Raw genomic sequence first — 18906 nt, forward strand, 5'->3', positions numbered from 1 at the left:
AATGGAATCTAATCATTTCCATTTAAAAGAACTTTCTTTAAAAGATAGCTGGCATTGCCATTTGCCTCTTTCTCCCATCTTTCCTATTGCTTGGGACTGAGACTGATATGTGGAAATCAATCTTCATGTATCAGTCTTCAATGATACATGAAAATGAAGGCTGTGCCCTAGAGATGGTAGAGCAGAAAGGTGGAAATTGCCTGGGTGTCCTAACGGGTTACCCAACTCTAGGCTCCAGTGTGAGAAAGAAACAAACTTTTATCTCATAGCTGAACCTGATCCTTACTAATACAACATGCATGCCCTTTGTCCCAGGATCCCATCCAATTTATCTTATGAATCACTCACATGTACAGAGAGAGATACAAAATGATGCTAGTGCATCCACTAAACTATTTAAGTATCTAATAATTGGATAGGTGAATTGGTGGGTAGGTATATAGGAAGGAAGGGAAGAGGATCAGGGAGGGAGACAAAACAATAAGGGAGAAATAGATGCTAATATATAATCTTGGAACATACTACATTTAGGTCAATTTGTGTTACGCATCTTTTCATTTTAGGAACAAGATCAAAATTCTAAAATAGGGAACTATATGGAACTATTTTATATATATATATATATATAGGTTATATATATATATATATATAAAATAAAAGGGTGGGGTGTTTGAGAAAATGGAAGATAGGAAGTATCTGGAGACTGCTGATCTTATAGAAAAAATTAATATCCTGAAGGAAGAGCCACACAACTGTCACTTTTGTAAACTTCAGACTACACAGGACCAGTATCAAGGCAAGGTGGAAGAACATGATCAAGATGACCTTAGAGATTATGATCTCACATTCAAACATAACCATGAGATTTGCAAGATGCAATCAGATATCATTTTAATATTTACAAGAGATGCGCTTCATAAAATAGAAGAATCACATGAAAATAAATCATAACTGTAGCAATTACCACAGTAAAGTTAGGCAAAAAAAAACCCATTTGTATATTTTAATGACTAAAAGATACACCAAATCAATCAAACAGGGACACCAACTGGGTTGATGGTTCTAGCCTAACTCGAATGACAGGACAAGGACATAATAGGTTTTAAATTTCAGGGATATGGAATGTAATATCTAAAATAGACAATGGACTCTGTATGTTCCATCCAGGTAGTAATCAAGGACCATGTTCCCTGGTATTTTAAAAACTTCAGAAAACAATACAAAGGACTACGATGAAGAAAAGAATTTCTAGTGAAGAAAAGAATTTCTAGTGAAGGCTACAACACAGATAAAGGTCAAGAACATGATACTAAGTGAAATAAGTCTGTTATAAAAGGACCAAGACTATATGATTCTACTCATATAAAGTCTCTAAAGCAGTCAAAATCCCAGAAACAGAAAGAAGTTAAAAGGTAATGGCTAAGGGCTAGAGTAAGGGAAGAGGGGAAATTAAGATTTAACAGATAGAGAGCTTCACTTTGAAAAGATAAAAAAGTTGTAGGGATCTGTTGTGCAGCAAAGTAATTACATTTAATACCACTGAATAGTACACTTAAAAATTAGGAAGATAGTAAATTTAATGTTATGTATTTTTTGCTACAATTGAAAGACTAATTAATTAATTAATTAATTAAAACTTCAGCAAAATGAAAAGACACACCAAAATTGTTTTTCAATTTAGAAAAACATGAGATTACATAACTGCTTTCTTAGAGGGTAACTATCTTTCAGCCTCATGAATACTTTGAATTCAATATGGAAATGTGTGAGACAATAAACTCTATAGTGTTTATTTCATTTTAAAAGAACAAATTCCATTTTAAAAACTTTATGGTGTTTAAATTTGTAAAACATTAGTTAGAAGCCCTTTAGTGTGTTTATCAGAGTTTGTTAGACTGATGAATGAAACATCTATAAGCCGAATTTAGTATAAGAAACACTAGCTTTTTATATTCATAACTTCAATATATCAGATATTCCATGCTATGGATTAGAAAAATTAATATTGTTAAAAAGTCCATACCACCCAAAGCCAGCTACAGATTCAACACAATCTCTACCAAAATTCCAATAACATTTTTCATGTAATAGAACAAACAGTCCTGAAATTTGTGTGAAACCACAAAAGACCCTAAATAGCCAAAGCAATCTTGAGAAATAAGAACAAAGCTGGAGGCATCATGCTTCCTGATTTCAAACTACAGTAATCAAATCAGTATAGTATTGTCTCTATCAGACATAGAGATCCATGGAACAGAATAGAGAGCTTAGAAATAAACCCATACATACATGATCAATTAATTTATGACAAAGGAATCACATATACACATTGAGGAAAAAACAGTCTCTTCAATAAATGGCGTTGGGAACACTGGACAGCCACATGTAAAAGAATGAAACTAGACAATTGTCTCTCACCATACACAAAAACAAACTCAAAATGGATTAAAGACTGAAAGCATAAAACTCCTAGAAGAAAACATAGGCAATAAACTTCTTAACATCAGCCTCAGTGATAAGTTTATGGATATGATGCCAAAAACAAAGGCAACAAAATTAAAATACACAAGTGGGACTCTATCAAACTAAAAAGCTCCTGTACTACAAGGGAAATCATCAAGAAAATGAAAAGTGACCTACCAATAAAAGATTTGAAAATCATATATCTGATAAGGGTTAATATCCCAAGTAAAATTTTAAAAACCCATACAATCTGATAGAAAAAAAATCTGATTAAAAAATGGGCAAGGATCAGGGAAATACAAATCAAAACCACAATGAGATACCACCTCACACCAGTGAGAATGGGGAAAATTAACAAGGCAGGAAACCACAAATGTTGGAGAGGATGCGGAGAAAAGGGAACCCTCTTACACTGTTGGTGGGAATGTGAACTGGTGCAGCCACTCTGGAAAACTGTGTGGAGGTTCCTCAAAGAATTAAAAATAGACCTGCCCTACGACCCAGCAATTGCACTGTTAGGGATTTACCCCAAAGATTCAGATGCAATGAAACGCCGGGACACCTGCACCCCGATGTTTCTAGCAGCAATGTCCACAATAGCCAAACTGTGGAAGGAGGCTCGGTGCCCATCGAAAGATGAATGGATAAAGAAGATGTGGTTTATGTATACAATGGAATATTACTCAGCCATTAGAAACGACAAATACCCACCATTTGCTTCAACGTGGATGGAACTGGAGGGTATTATGCTGAGTGAAGTAAGTCAATCGGAGAAGGACAAACAGTGTATGTTCTCATTCATTTGGGGAATATGAATAATAGTGAAGGGGAATATAAGGGAAGGGAGAAGAAATGTGTGGGAGATATCAGAAAGGGAGACAGAACATAAAGACTTCTAGCTCTGGGAAATGAACTAGGGGTGGTGGAAGGGGAGGAGGGCGGGGGGTGGGGGTGAATGGGTGACGGGCACGGAGGAGGACACTTGACGGGATGAGCACTGGGTGTTATTCTGTATGTTGGTAAATTGAACACCAATAAAAATTAATTTATTTAAAAAAATTAAAAAAAAACAAAAAATAGAAAAAAAAATGGGCAAGGGATGGATATTTTTCAAAGAAGACATACAGATGGCCAGCAGGTATATGAAAAATGTGGTCATCATCACAATCATTGGAGAAAAACAAATCAGAACCACAAAAAGATATCATGGACATGTCAAAACAACTATTTTCAAAAGACAAGAAATAACAAGTGTTGGTGAGGATATGGAGAAAAGGAAAACCTGTATTCTGTTGCTGGAAATGTAAGTTGGTACAGCCACTTTGAAGAACAGCATGGAGGTTCCTCACAAAATTAAAAACAGAACAGCCAATTCCACTTTTGGGTATTTATCTGAAGGCAACAAAACCACTACATCATAAAAGTATCTACACCCCTATGTACATGGCAGCATTATTTACAAAAGCCAAGTGAGAGAAACAACTCAATATCCATCAATGGATAAATGGATAAAGGAAATGTGGTATATATACGCAATGGAATATTACTCAGCCATAAAAAGAAAGAAATCTTTAAAAAAAAGAGTGGATAAAAAAATATGTGTTTATGTAAAAACATATACCCACAAAGGAATATCATACAGCCAAAGAAAAGGATGAGATTTTACCATTTATGACAACATGGATAGACCTACAGAGTACTATGCTCAGAGAAATAAGTCAGAGAAAGACAAATCCCACCTGATTTCACTCCTGCATGCTATCTAAAAAATAAAACAAATGAATAAAGAACCAAAAAAACCCAAAATCAGACCTATAAAATACACAGAACAAAGTGATGGTTGCCAGAGGGAAGTGGGGTGGAAGGACAGGCAAACAAGTGAAGGGTAGAGGGAGAGAGCCCCTGGGTGGCTCAGTGGTTGAGTGTCTGCTTTTGGCTCGAGTCATGATCCTGGGGTCCTGGGATCGAGTCCCACATTGGGCTCCCTGCAGGGAGCCTGCTTCTCCCTCTGCCTATGTTTCTGCCTCTCTCTGTGTGTCTCATGAATAAATAAATACAATCTTAATTTAAAAAAAAAAAAAGAAGAGGGAGAGCCAGGCTTCCAGTTATAGAATGAATCAGTCATGGGAATAAAAGGCACAGCTTAGGGGATGTAGCCAGTGGTACTGAAACAGTGTTGTGTGGTGGCAGCTGGTAGCTACACTTGTGGTGAGCACAGCATAACATGCACAGAAGTTGAATCACTATGTGAATCACACCTGAAACTAATGCAACACCGTATGTCAACTATACTCAAATTTTTTGAAAATTTAAATAAAAAAAATCATGTAGACACACACATGCACACACACTACAAACCTATATACACATACCAATGTACAAACAGACACATGCATACTAAATCCATTTCATTTCTCTGGGCATTTTTTCATTAACATTTTAATTTCTCTAAATCAAATGCAATTAAACAAAAGATTAGGCAAGAACAGTAACCCTGAAAGATAAATAAACGTAAAACTTTAATCATTTTTAGGAAGAGGTGAAAACATCATCAAGAAATCATAGATATCTCAGGCCTAATAATATTTTCCTTATGGAAAATTTTCCAACCATTCTTTTCTTTTTTCCCCCCCACCCAGACTCTAACGCCATTCCCTATTTTTTCTATTTTGGTTCTTCCTGCCTGATGACATAATCTGTCTTCTGAACATAGAACCTGGTCACTCAAAGTGTGCTCTGCAGACCAGCAGTTTCTACACAGTCTGAGTCTAGAAGAAATGCATCATCATTGGCAGGATGAGGCAGGGGTAGGTGGAAATGGGAGGATGGAGCTTTACTCTCCAGAGAGCTACTCCAGCTCCTGAAGGAATCTTTTGTTAAATACAGGTTAAGTATTTGCATAAAATCACCCATTTCTGCCTTCTAGGAAAATGCCCTACCAAAAATTAAACTAAAATTATAACCAATTCATGTGTTTCAATTCCTTCTGGTAACTGGAAACAGTTAACAAGGGTGACTATGCTATGTGTCTAGCAGCAAAACCTAATTGAAAAAAGATTATAAAAGCAGAACCAAGAATCATGTGTTCCCTCTTCCTTCTCTGTTCACAAGAGTGCCTCACTGGTGCCAGCTGTTGAGGGTAGAGAAGATTGCCTGGAGGCATCTCCAAGAACAAGGAAGTAAGGGAACTTGACTGTCCTCTGGGGTAAAGCTATGAAATCAAGACATCCTAGTGGAGAGATGCAAAATACCTGTAGAGACTATCCAGGCCTCTGAGACCAGACAGTGAGCTGATTAAATATATTAACATATCTAAAGAAAAAAATGTTTCAATCTCCAGGGGCAGTTGGTCAGACGTGAATGCTTAGAAGAATTTTAGAGGCAAATGCTAGCGATAGCCCTCCAAGCAGTCAGAAGGATGTCTTGCCACCTATCCAGTGTGAGATAAAGGCCAAGTTACTTTTACCATCATAATATTCAGGCATGATGGGGTCATGGAATTGCCCAGCATACTGAGATGGACCACAGTACTGAATGAAATGACAGAGGTGTTGGGTTCTGGAAGGCTGGGACAGTGAAGCACTAAACACCAACTAACCCCACTTGGATCCATGCTCCTCACACCAGCTTGCCAGTAAAGTCTAGCTTCCCATGTTCAGGTCTCCCAGGAAAGAAGGTATGACCAAAATATAGCCCAAGCATCTCTGCAGGCTCTGTCTCACTTAATGAAATAGCATCCTGACTTTATATATGATTTCTGTCATATGGGCAATAGAAATGAACGGAGATAGAACCACTCCCTTATTGTACTGACGATCATACTTGTAAGTTTGAGTCCTAGCAATGGGCACCAAGATAATGTCACCCTGAAGCCTCTCTGGGAAGTGGCCAGCCCAGACATCCAAGGTCCACCCTCACTCTTCTCCTGTGTGCACTCAGTGCTTTCCTTGGAAAATTCTCATCAGCCTGGGCCACAGAGATCATCAGTTCATGATTATTCTCCAAGATGTTTGATTATAAACATGTAATTTTTCTTGTTCGGCATCCTTATTAATCAAAGACATGCATATTAAGAAAAAAATTAGCAAAGGGAAAGTTGGCACTGGGTACAAGCAAAAAAGCATTCTCATATACTGCAGGTGGGAGCATAAACTGGAAACACACCAAACATCTGAAAAAATATGTGTCTACCTCTGACCCAGCAATTTTACTTCTAGGAATATCAATTAAGGGTATGAACAAAGATTTAATCACAATGATATATTCTAGAGCAGTTCATAATAGGTAAAACATGGAAATCATGTAAATATTCAACAGTTCAAATCTGTTAAATATCTATAATGGAATAACATACTGACATTTGCAATATGTCACAAAAGTACATTTGCTGAATGGGAAAGATATTCATGATATATTTTTCTTTTTCTTTTCTCTTCTCTTCTTTTCTTATGTTACAGTTCCTAATTATTTTTTCAAAGAACATTTATTATCACATATCGCCCTGTTTCTAAATCAAAGTTGAGGAACTTCCCCTGCTCCCATAAAGAATAGAATCCAGGGTGCTGAGTGGCTCTGTCAGTTAAGTGGCTGACTCTTGATTTTGGCTCCAGTCATGATCTCAGGTTCCTGGAATGTAGCCCCAAGTCAAGCCCTGCATTGATGCTCAGGAGGGAGGCTGCTTGAGGAATCTCTCCCTCTGCCTCTCCCTGCTCCTGTTCTGTCTCTCTCTCCCTCTCTCAAACAAATAAATCTTTTTTTTTAAAAAAAAAAAAAGAAAGAATAGAATAGAATTCAGTCACTGAAAGGAAGATGACACATATATTCACTTAAGTCCTCTCTCCACTTGAGCTCAAAGGAGCCTCAGAGAGGTAAAAAGGGCTTATCAGAGGTCACCCAGTGTTATCACCCAGCCTGGCGGATACTTAAGCCACGATATGTCCAATCATTCCTAATGCCTTCAGTTTAGAGCAGAATCTTGTCTCTCTTGATACTACTCAACACCAGGGTCTCAGCTCAGAAAGCATTGGTGGCCCTCTAGCTGTGTATAGAGCCAAAATATCTGAATACAACCTCTTTTAATGATCTCTCTACTTCCTAAACACAGGAGTAAGAAACTTCAATTGCAAACTTCATCACACATGATATTCCAGGATTTTCTGAAGTCTATCATAAAATACCAAATTTCCCTTGAGACATTTCAGGATGAATCGGTGAGATGGGGAGGGGAGACAAAAAATGACAAACAAGGTCTACTTTGTGACCCAGACTTAGAGTCATTTCTTAGTGCGAAAGCTCCTCTACTTTTTGTAAGCCTCATCATTCTCTGCACCAGAAAAGAACACACGAGCCTCTCAGAAGCTGACATGGGGGGATCCCTGGGTGGCGCAGCGGTTTGGCGCCTGCCTTTGGCCCAGGCCGCGATCCTGGAGACCCGGGATCGAATCCCACGTCAGGCTCCCGGTGCATGGAGCCTGCTTCTCCCTCTGCCTGTGTCTCTGCCTCTCTCTCTCTCTCTGTGACTATCATAAATAAATAAAAATTAAAAAAAAAAAGAAGCTGACATGGGACTCCAGTCAGCTGCTACGAAAAGTCATGTCTCTGTGACCTAAGTCTAGTGACTCCTTGACCAATTTCCAAAGAGACATTTATTGCAAAAACTGTGATTAACACTGCTATATCCGGCCTTGAATCATCCTTCTATAACATCGGTTTTTTCCTCCTCAAGTGACATTCATTTGGACATTTTTGATAGGTCAGAGGGACAGAGCAATGTTTCCCTCATTCCACAGACCAGAAAAGCAGCATCCAAGAGTAAAAGAGAATGGTCCATGCTGCCCCATCTCCTGGGCTTCCATCTCAGCTGCCATTCACACACGCAAACCAGCACTGGTAAATACAAGCAATGCTCAAAGGGATAAAAGTTTACTTACGGACACACATTTCCCTGCTTTCATAAAATCCAGGACAACACTGGGATTTGCGCCTATACATAGTTTTCTCCCCATGTCGATAGGCAGTCCGATAACTGATTCTACATGGAAGGAAAAATCACATTGTTACTTCTTTTGACCAGCAATTCTATTAGAAATAAAAAATTCATATTGTGATACAAAAGAGCTAGTAAATATAATAAAGGTATGAAAAGCAAAGTACTCTAAAATAGTTAAGAAAGAACATGGATTATAGGTCTTGACCAATAATATGCTAACTTTTATCAATTTGCTAAGAATATATTAAAATAGCCCATTTTAGCTAACCTATACTTTATTTGAAGGGATCAGAAGTTTTATGATTTTCCTAGTTCACTTATCTTGAGATACCTGGGAAAGTATCAATTAATTTCAGATATGATACTATCTAATTATCATTCACTTACATATGCTTTATAAGAAGAATTCAGAGAATTCCTTGAAAAATTTATAACAATGCAGTCTCATCCCACTATAACATAGGTTATAGAGAAATAACTCTTATTTAACTAAAGCTTCATTCATTCACTAATTTATTTATACAACACATGTTTACTGAGCACTTACTATATTCCAGGCACTGTTCTAGGCACTGGGGAAATAGCTCACAGTAAGAAAAATGATATAAAGCCCTGCCCTCAAGGAACTGATATTCTACTGGGGAAGACAGACCTATAGAATTTAAGTACAGATACACATTAAATGAATAAATATGTCTTATATTGACTGATAATGATTATATAGTGTGATGAAAAATAAGGCCTGAGTAACGGAAGAGAGTGTGATAAGAAGGGAGTACTTGCTTAGATAGAGTGGACAAGAAAAGCCTGTCTGATGAAATAACTTTGAGTATAATATTTAGTGCGGCATAAAACAACAAGCGTCACATTAAACTCATAACTCAAACTACAGTCAGTATTTTTACAAATAAAAATAAGGTATCATGGTTCCCTTCCCTATTAACACTAATATTTGAATGTTTTTCTTTTCCTGTTTTCACGTTTGTAGAAAAATATACGTGGCTTAATTTGAGGTCAAAAAATTTTTTTAAAGATTTTATTTATTTATTCATGAGAGACACAGAAAGAGAGAGAGAGACAGGCAGAGACACAGAGGGAGAAGCAGGCTCCATGCAGGGAGCCTGATGTGGGACTTGATCCCAGGACTCCAGGATCACACCCTGGGCCAAGGGCAGGCGCTAAACCACTGAACCACCCAGGGATTCCCCAGTTGAGGTCAAATTTAAGTTAGCCTAGGAGCACCCAGGTGGCTCAGTCGGTTAAGCATTGAACCCTTGATTTCAGCTCAGGTCATGATCCAGGGTCGTGGGATTGAGCTCCAAGTCAGGCTCTGCACAGGGCATGAAGCTTCCTTAAGATTCTCTCTCTATGTCTCCCCTTGCCCTCTGTCATCCCCACCCTCTACCCCCCATGCACATGTGTGCACTCTCTCTTTCTCTGTCTAAAAAACCAAAAAAATTCAGTCTAAATTGAGTCAGGTATTTAAGTAGAAGCATATGTTGGAATATGAGTCTCTTGATACCTAGTGATGTCCATATTCAAGAGTGTCTCCCCCATTTAAGCACCATACAAAAGCTGCACAAATTCTTGCTAACCAAATGATGGAAACCAGTAGGCACTTTCTCTGTACACTCCTCGAGGGTACAAACAGTCATTTTGCTTTTCTGTATCTCCTATGGTTCAGAACACGGCTAAGAGAATAGCAAGCATTCAATAGCTATTCACTAGATGAATGGATACATCTTCTCAAATATTTAATGTCTCTGCATTAAAGTACTTCACAGCTACCCAAACTCATAAATATATCTGATCTTCAATTACCTGTGCCGTGTACATTTAAACCAGTTCAGAATGTCAGTGCAGCTGGTGTAGTAGATTTGATCGAAAGGATGTGGGTATGACTCTTGCACAGTCACTGAGTAGCTGAAAAAGAAGAAGGATAAGGAATCAATATTTTGCATTCTCACATTCATGATATACTGTTCACATAAAAAAATCAGGCTAAATTCTCTCCTTTTGCAACTTCATGCTGACTTTTAATAGAGAATCTCTATGTGTTTGTAGGTTTTTATTTGACCTAGAATGTCAAAAGGGCCAATATTAATAATACATTTAAAAGATAAGAGTTCATGCTCTAAATTTCATAAAAGAATTCTTTTTACTATTCACCATAAACTGATAATCCCAAATTTACAAACATGATTACCATATATTTTTCTTTTCTTTCTTTTAAAGATTTTATTTATTTATTCATGAGAGACACAGAGAGAGAGAGAGAGGCAGAGACATAGGCAGAGGGAGAAGCAGGCTCCCTGCAGGGAGCCCAAGGCTGGACAAAATTCCACGACCCCAGATTCATGACCTGACCCAAAGACATAAGCTCAACCACTGAGCTGCCCAGGCATCCCACCATATATTTTTCTGTATTTAATTCCATCCCCTTATCCCACATGTCCAGGGTTAACCCAGACCTTTCACAAAAAGTTTTCAATCTAAGTCTGCATGCAAATAATAAGCACAGAGACAATGTGAATATGGATAAGAGTACATTTTGGTACTGATTCTGGAAAATCAGAAAGAACATATTTCTCAGGTTGGAACTTGAATTAATTTGGTTTCCTGTGTGCCTGCCCTACTTCTCAGGCATTGGGAGAATATATATAACCTCTAAATAAAAATTACAAAGTCTCTAAACCAGGTTCTAAACATACCCCTGAAACAATTAGCCTGAAATATACATATCCACAGCCTGCTGCTCTTAGCATGGTCTCCAATACATTTTCTCTAACAGCTTCTTGTGAAAGTAAAAACATGCAATCCTAAGGGCCTGAGAATGTAGGTGGAAAGCATCCATAAAACATAAAGAGCATTCAATGTTCAATGTCATAATTCTTCATTTTAAAGCAGCCCATTATATGCTCAAGAGCTTAGAGTTCTTGACTACAGGAAAACCTGGAGAATCTTCTTGGCCAAACAAGTTAATCCTCTTCTCTTCAACAGTCTCAAAGATTTTCACTAAAATCTTTAATTCACACCAGCAAATGAAAAGGGCCACAATTATGGACTCACTTGCAGCAAATCAATAGACCAACTTCATTATTAGGAACTATCGACTAGAGAAGCTACAGAAGGAATGAGGCTGAAACGTCAGCATGAAGAATTCAGGTTACATATAGGGTAAAACCTTCTCATTTGAAAAGTTTTGTGGTGCTGGGCTCCCCAACAGTGGGATTTCTTTCTCCAAGTAGCCTCTATTAGCTATTATGCACTTGGGCTTCAGTAGGAAACCCATAAAATAATCCTACTGCTCACATTTTTGTGTATTTCATTCTTTGGGTCATTGCAACTTGATTTCTAGGTAAATTTAGGGATCTTCCACAAATCTTAGGAAGATGCAATAGGCCCTACTGAAAAGATCACTGGACTAGCGCAAGATAGGGTTACCCTGATCTGACACTGAGAAAACAAGACAGCCATTAGCAGATAACCTTGCTTCCCTGGGTTTCGAGTATCACATTTTAAAACCAGAGGATTGTAGATGGTCTTGAAGATTGCTTCCTACTTGGCATTCTGAATTTCTAACATACATTTTAGGGGACTATTTCCTTCTCTACTATATGCCACCTGAGGCTCCCTGCAAAAACAGGTTCAGATGAGCATACAATATGCAAATGTGTGCTCTTTGATACATTTGATACATTTGATATTACACCTGTGATATAACTCCTAGAGGGGAAAAGAGGCCTCTGTAAAAATATAAAGGTTCTTGGAATAAAATATCACAGTAAGCTATTAATGTCTTCTGACCTCTAACACTGTCCTGAGGTTCAGGTTAGTGTAAATTCTATGACTTCCTCGCCATTTTTTTCCTGCCTATTCAAGCTGCTGTAAATAACCAAACTTTGAGGTTATTTCTTTACTCCATGTTCAGTGGAGAGCAAAGCAAATGAATGTCCTCTGCATATAGGTGCAGCCTTGTATTGCCCAGGAGCAAAATACAGCTATTGTCCACATGTGCTAGAGGAGTAAAGAAGAAACCACTCTAAATCAATGCCAATTGGGTGACAAAAATATTCTACCAAACTCTACAGCACTAATTTAACTGAACTAAGTTGGTTTGTTGGAACTAAACTTAATGCGTTATTCCCATAAAACTGCAAAGGCCATATGATGATGGTTAAGGTTTATATGCCTTGGAGAGCAGAAATGATAATCAACAAATGGATCCTGGCCAAACATATCCCATTTGATGTGGATGAACAGTTTCCACAGGCAAACATGAGAAATATTTTCACCAATTTCTAGCAGTCTGGAAGAATGCTTAAATGAGAAGAAATGCTGAAGTAGATGAATTTGCTCTCTTGCCACTTGCCATTCACCAACAGCACATATTTGCAGGATGCTTCTCTGGGTTTTAAGATAGAAAAAAAGCTCTTCTCTAGAAAAGGGTAATCAAACCATTTAGAATTCCAATTCAACATCTCAACATTCCAATTGAACATCTTCTCTGCAATTCCTGCCCCCAGAGAGCTTTCAAGAGGGGCCAGCACTTAATACTATAAATAATACAATATGGTCTGAGCTGAGAAATACATACAGTTTGGGGGAAAACAGGAGGACAAAATTTACTCTGCTTTGAGTATTTCTCTTCCACCTTGACTCTTTTAATTAAAATTATTCAGAGGCTCAAATTCAGTTCAGAAGTGACCAAAACAAATTACTTTGCATGTTGATGGAAATAGGCTCTGGTTAAGTCTATGGGACAAGGGCTCTAAGCCTTTTCACACCAAATTCCCTTTCTGTAGGTTTCTATACATTCTTTTTCTTTTCCATACAATCTTGCTCTTTTTTTGCTCCCTATTTTTAATGTATTCTAATCACACTACAAGATTTGGAAACAATGTTTGAAGAAGAGAATTCTCTAATTCTTACCGAACCACCAAAAGCATTTTGATGACATTTTTACAGTCCCTAGGGGTTTTTAGCTTTACTTTTTAGCTTAGTATTTTTTGGCTTTTATATGATTATAATCACACTATGCACAATAATTTTGAAAATTACTTTTAAATTTGAATATATCAGGTGCCTGGGTGGCTCAGACAGTTGAGCCTCTGCCTTTGGTTCAGGTTATGATCCTGGGGTCCCAGGATTGACACCCTCATTGGGCTCCCTGCTCAGCTGGGAGCCTGCTTCTCCCTCTCCCTCTGCTGCTCATGTGCTCTCTCTCTTTTTCTCTCTCTCTCTCTGTTAAATAAATAAATAAAATCTTTAAAATAAAAAATAAACTTGAATATATCATAAGTATGTTAGTAATAGTAAATATTCTTCAAATTATGACTGCCAAATAATCCATAACTGACTATACCTTATTTGCTCAATACCCACCTATGGTTGAACAATTAACTTGTCATTTTTCTAGGGGCCATTCTGTAGAAGCTATGTGCTTGCATCATGAAGTTCCCTTCATGGGAACCGGCCAGCCTCCTCTGGGTCTTTAGCATAGCTTCTGGGCTGCTGTTTGAACTTAACTGGTGCCTCTGCTAATAGTCCATACCACCATGCTCATCAGCAGCTGCTCTAAAGTCAGAGCAGGAAAGAAACTTAAAAAAAAATTTCATCTATTTATTCATGAGAGACACACAGAGAGAGAGAGAGAGGCAAAGACATGTCCGAGGGAGAACCAGGTTCCCCACAGGGAACCTGATGTGGAACTCCATTCCAGGACCCCAGGATTATGACCTAAGCTGAAAGCAGATGCTCAACCACTGAGCCACCCAGGTGCCCCAGGAAGGAACCTTCTTGACTGTCTAGTTCAACTCTGTTTTCATCATAAATGAGCAACACTGAGCTCCCTGTGTTGGAGGCCAGTCTAGAGTCAGCACTAACACCAGGGCCCCCAGACACCTTCTTGTCCAATGCCATCTCTCCAATGTCATTAGAACATCTAAAGCTTCTAAAGGAGAAAATGAATGCCAAACTGTGGTGTTAAGGGAATCTGATCTCAATTCTACATCATTTTCACCCCAGAGAGGCATAACTCTTCCCCTCCTGCTTGTGTGTTTAATCTTTTCAAATACACTGAAAACACATCATCACCAGAACTTGAAACTATTAAATATCATCTGGGGAGACACCCCAGAAATATTTAATTTAAGGTCAAAGAATGGGCTGGCGGAGGAGAAAGGGTGGCAAGGGGAAAGCCATCATTACTTGGACACATTCCAAAGTGGTTAATTACATTCTATCTGCCAAAATTATCTTGTTACTTTAATCAGATATGGTAATAATCATCATTTCTTATCTCTGCTCACTTCAGAATTGCTGCTTCAATTACTACCACTTCTGCGTTCCACCCCCAAGGGATGGACAAAGAATGGCTTCCCTTCATTTATGTCTTCTTTAGCAGAAACCCCAAGGGATGCAAACACTTAAACTCACAGACTAGGGAAAGGGAATATGAAGAAGGAATAGATAATTCATGGAATTATCAGTTTCCTAAAAGTGGCTGTGTGGGATTCCTTTAATAACAAGCACCCCTTGTGTATTTTAAATGATTTAATTTTCCTGAATTTCATTTTATGTACTTCTTTTTTTTTAATAAATTAATTTTTATTGGTGTTCTGTGGGAAATATGTACAACTTCTAAGAACTACAATTGCTGCATTAAAATGAAGTCTACTTGTATTTGAAAATAAATGATTCAGGGGCACCTGGGTGGCTTAGTGGTTGAGCATCTGCCTTTGGCTCAGGTGGTGATCTTGGGGTCCTGGGATCGAATCCTGCACCGAGCTCCCTGCAGGGAGTCTGCTTTTCCCTCTGCCTGTCTCTGCCTCTCTCTCTGTGTCTCTCATGAATAAATAAATAAAATCTTCAAAAAAAAAAAAAGGAAAAGAAAAGAAAAGAAATGATTCAGCAGGCCAGCATTTCTGATAGGCTCCCAGGCAGGGCTCACGTCACAGTCCCACAGACCGTACTGTGAGAAGCAAGGCTTCAGCTGAGTCCATTCGGTACAGGTGGGGTCTAGATAAGGCAAGCCTCCAATGAGTCCTACTCAGTCCTACTACCAAGAAAATTGTCCTTGATACTCATCTTTCTCTATTTCAATTCAAGGCCTATTTCAGCTTTCAAAAATACAGACTGTGTCACCTGCCCCCTATTTGATCATTTTAATTTATACACCTTTCTCCATTCTTGTCACAACCATTGCATTTTCTTTTACCTTTCTTCAATGAATCATTATCTAGTATTAGAACAGGAAATTTATCAGGAAGAAGATTATGGTTGTCAAGCCTTCTTTCTGGAAGGCGATAGAAAAAATACAGTCAGGAGAAAAAAAATCTCCATCATTTCTCTACTCTTTCACCTTCATTTTCCCTCCTCAATAGGAAGTATTTTTAGAGGTTACTCTAATCACTTCTGCACAGTGGAATTGTATTAGGTTTAGAGACTAACGTGCCCCTTGCCTGTCTCTCTGGCCCCCTCCTCATTCACCCACTGATATCCATATTTAGCCACTTTATTTCATGTCAGGTGAGTCTACTCAATCAACAGTTATTTATGGAGCAAAAGCTCCAAGCAAGGCAGTGTTTTAAACCATGGGAATTATCAATAGCGAATAAAACATGCAATTATGCGTTGTCAGGTTGTGTCAAATAATGAGGAAGGAATCAGGACAAAATGTACATGTGCGAATGGGAGCCAGATTACTTGAAGTCTTGCTTCTTTTCTCTTCATAGTTTTTCTCCCCAGAGAGTTGACTTGTTCACATCTCATCATGCTGGAGACTCCCAATTCTGTACTCCCACACACTACCGGGCCCATATCTCAAACCGATCTTAGGAACACAACATGGCAAAACCACTCTAATCTCTTCTTTCTCACATCAACTCTCTTCCTTTCACTTTTCATATGTGCAATGACCCCTCCACTCTTTCACAGAGCAGGCTCTAAACCTCACCTTCTCTGCCTCCCTCACATTCTACAATCAATGGATTACCAAGATGTGTGATTATTATCTCCCAGCATTTTACAGATTTGATTTTTTCCTTCTTTTCCAAAGCTTTCATCCTCCCACAGGTTCAAAGGCCAATGGCCTCCCTTTTTTAAAAGTGATATGTTCTCATTCTTGTATTCTCTCATTCATTTTTGTTGCCTTAATGGATATTTATTATGCACTTTGTAGGTGAAATGTTTATGGCAGGTGCTGTGACAATTATAAAGAACATTAGTAGGAGGTCCTCCCACTTCAATTCTATATAATATTGTTCATGCCACAAATACATAGAACTTGATTACATACACATATTTCCTCTACAGCTTAATGTTTCATAGTGATACATAACTCCATGAATTGACCAGGGAAATATGTTTTTGTGAACCTGACTGTAATACTGCTCATAGACATGAGGAGGCCCTCACTGAAAAATAATGATGTGAGTGATGGACCAGTGTGCCCCCACAAGAACATAGCTGCTATGCTTGAAAAGCTCTGAGCCATGTTCATTTTTACCTGTGCTGACAACCATGACTAGAATGTGATCTCTGCAGTGTGCTACTCATGGCCCTGAGGATGACACAGGAAAGAGACCGAGAGTTTAATGAAACTGCACCTACAGCTATCAAAAATACCTACTACTCTTGAGGGTGTGAGCATAGTAGATGGGTGCCACCTTTTCTCTTGAAAACTTATATTTGCAATGTGACATTCGGATAAAGATGCTTTCTTAGAAATCCAAGAAGAACAGGAGAGTGGTATAGACTACATTTGACTGGACTGCAATAGCACTAGATGGTTTGTATTATTTTTGTGTTCCAAAAAGTACCCTAAGATCTCTGACAATGACCTATGGTGTTGTACTTCCTCCGCATCTCCTACTGCAAATTGCTCTAATCTACACACATCTGCTTTGATGTCATCTCTTCAGTCCAGTCCTCCTCCTGCAGGACTCCACCGACTCTAGTTTGGTTGCTCAAGAGTCTCAGTGGGCTGTGTGTGGCACTGATTTCGAGCCACCTTCATTCCTTGGACTCACCCAATCACTGCTCTCTGCTCATCTCATTCAGGTCTTTGAGAACATCTCAGATGATACTATTTCCACGCAGCCTTGCCAGTTCCTCCAGAAATCATATCTCCCTTTTCAGGCCACATATGTTCCAACTATTTGATACCCTAATTGCCACCCTTCAGGACATCATTCTCTACTATCTTTTACCCATTGGCTCCCATGCATAAGGCCAGCTCCCTCAGATTATTGCAAATAGACTGAGAACAGGGAGAAGATATTTGGGGGATCATCTTAATTGAGCTGTGATATTTTCCCTTAGCTATACAATTGGTCCTGTGTTACAATCAACAGATCAAGGTTTTTTTTTCACCTGATATTCTGTAACATCAAGGTGAATCTTGCCAATTTCTTAAAATAACGACTGGTTTTTCATAAAAGTAGTTTCATAATCTCTTCTCAAATCCTAATTTTGCATATCACACTGATAATGACAGTATATAAAAAAAATTATCAGAAATTATTTCCCAGACTACTTTCAAAACAATTACCTTTCCCAGTGGCTACACACATTAGGGTCTTCAAGATTCAGTGCTGATGCTGTCCTGCTCCAGAGGCATAATGAGAAACAGATAAAGCTCAGGCATAAGTTCAAAAAAGCAACCATTTTTTCGGAAGAAAAACCTACAAGAAAAAAAAAATCCAAATTAGAGAAGCATGAAAATGACCCAAACAGAATTCTTTTCAGTACAACATTGGGTACCATTTGTCACTAGGGTTGAACCATGCATAACAAGCCATGTGTTTAAATAGATGGGTCACCAGATTTCATGGTCCAAGAGAGAGGTATTTCTTGTGTTGTGCAGGGTGGTCACCATTTTGTAAATTACAAAAATGTGCAAATCATCATTAATTGCCACCACAAACAAAACCCCTTCTCATCCATGCCCTTCAACATTAAAGGAATCTACCCAAACAACTCAGAGCAATACAGGCTTCCAGATTCTCTCACCAGGCATATTTCCCTTCTGGAAGAAGAGGGCTCAAATCTGGCCTCATTTGTCCCAGAGGGTAAACAGTGAAACAGAAGCTCCATTGACTGAAGAGAGAGGCACCTCAAGCTCAAACTGAGATTCATTCCCTGAATCATTCAACATGCAGTGAACGCCTGCTCCATCCTGGGCACCATGCAAACAATTTAATACTCATGATATACATTTCTTATATTTAGTGCTTCAGTTTCCCCATCCGCTCAAGAGAAAACCAGCTATCTTACAGAGATTTCTTCATAAATGTAGAGGAAAAGGCATAAAGCTGTTTAGAGGTCGGTGTGAGAGAAAATCAACCTGGTATTATGGAGAAGAAGAAAGAATACAAGAGAAAAACAAATAGCAACATATTTGCAAAAGAGGTCCCCAAAGGAGATACAGGAAGAGAAAGGTGTATATTCCT

The 18906-nt window shown here is 38.5% G+C and overlaps 1 protein-coding gene across 1 annotated transcript in view; it reads right to left on the bottom strand.

Annotated features, from left to right (window-relative positions):
* The window catches only part of MEGF10 (multiple EGF like domains 10), a 339552-nt gene that overhangs the window by 110549 nt on the left and 210097 nt on the right, over window positions 1-18906 (bottom strand). The window contains exons 7-9 of the mRNA XM_055302009.1: window positions 18006-18138; window positions 10274-10375; window positions 8394-8494 (exon numbers count right to left, since the gene is read on the bottom strand). Coding sequence (XP_055157984.1) covers window positions 8394-8494; window positions 10274-10375; window positions 18006-18138 — 336 coding nt within the window. The remainder of the gene's footprint in view (window positions 1-8393; window positions 8495-10273; window positions 10376-18005; window positions 18139-18906) is intronic.

The sequence above is a fragment of the Nyctereutes procyonoides genome, unplaced genomic scaffold (genome assembly GCF_905146905.1).
Source record: "Nyctereutes procyonoides isolate TBG_1078 unplaced genomic scaffold, NYPRO_anot_genome, whole genome shotgun sequence".
Taxonomy (NCBI): domain Eukaryota; kingdom Metazoa; phylum Chordata; class Mammalia; order Carnivora; family Canidae; genus Nyctereutes; species Nyctereutes procyonoides.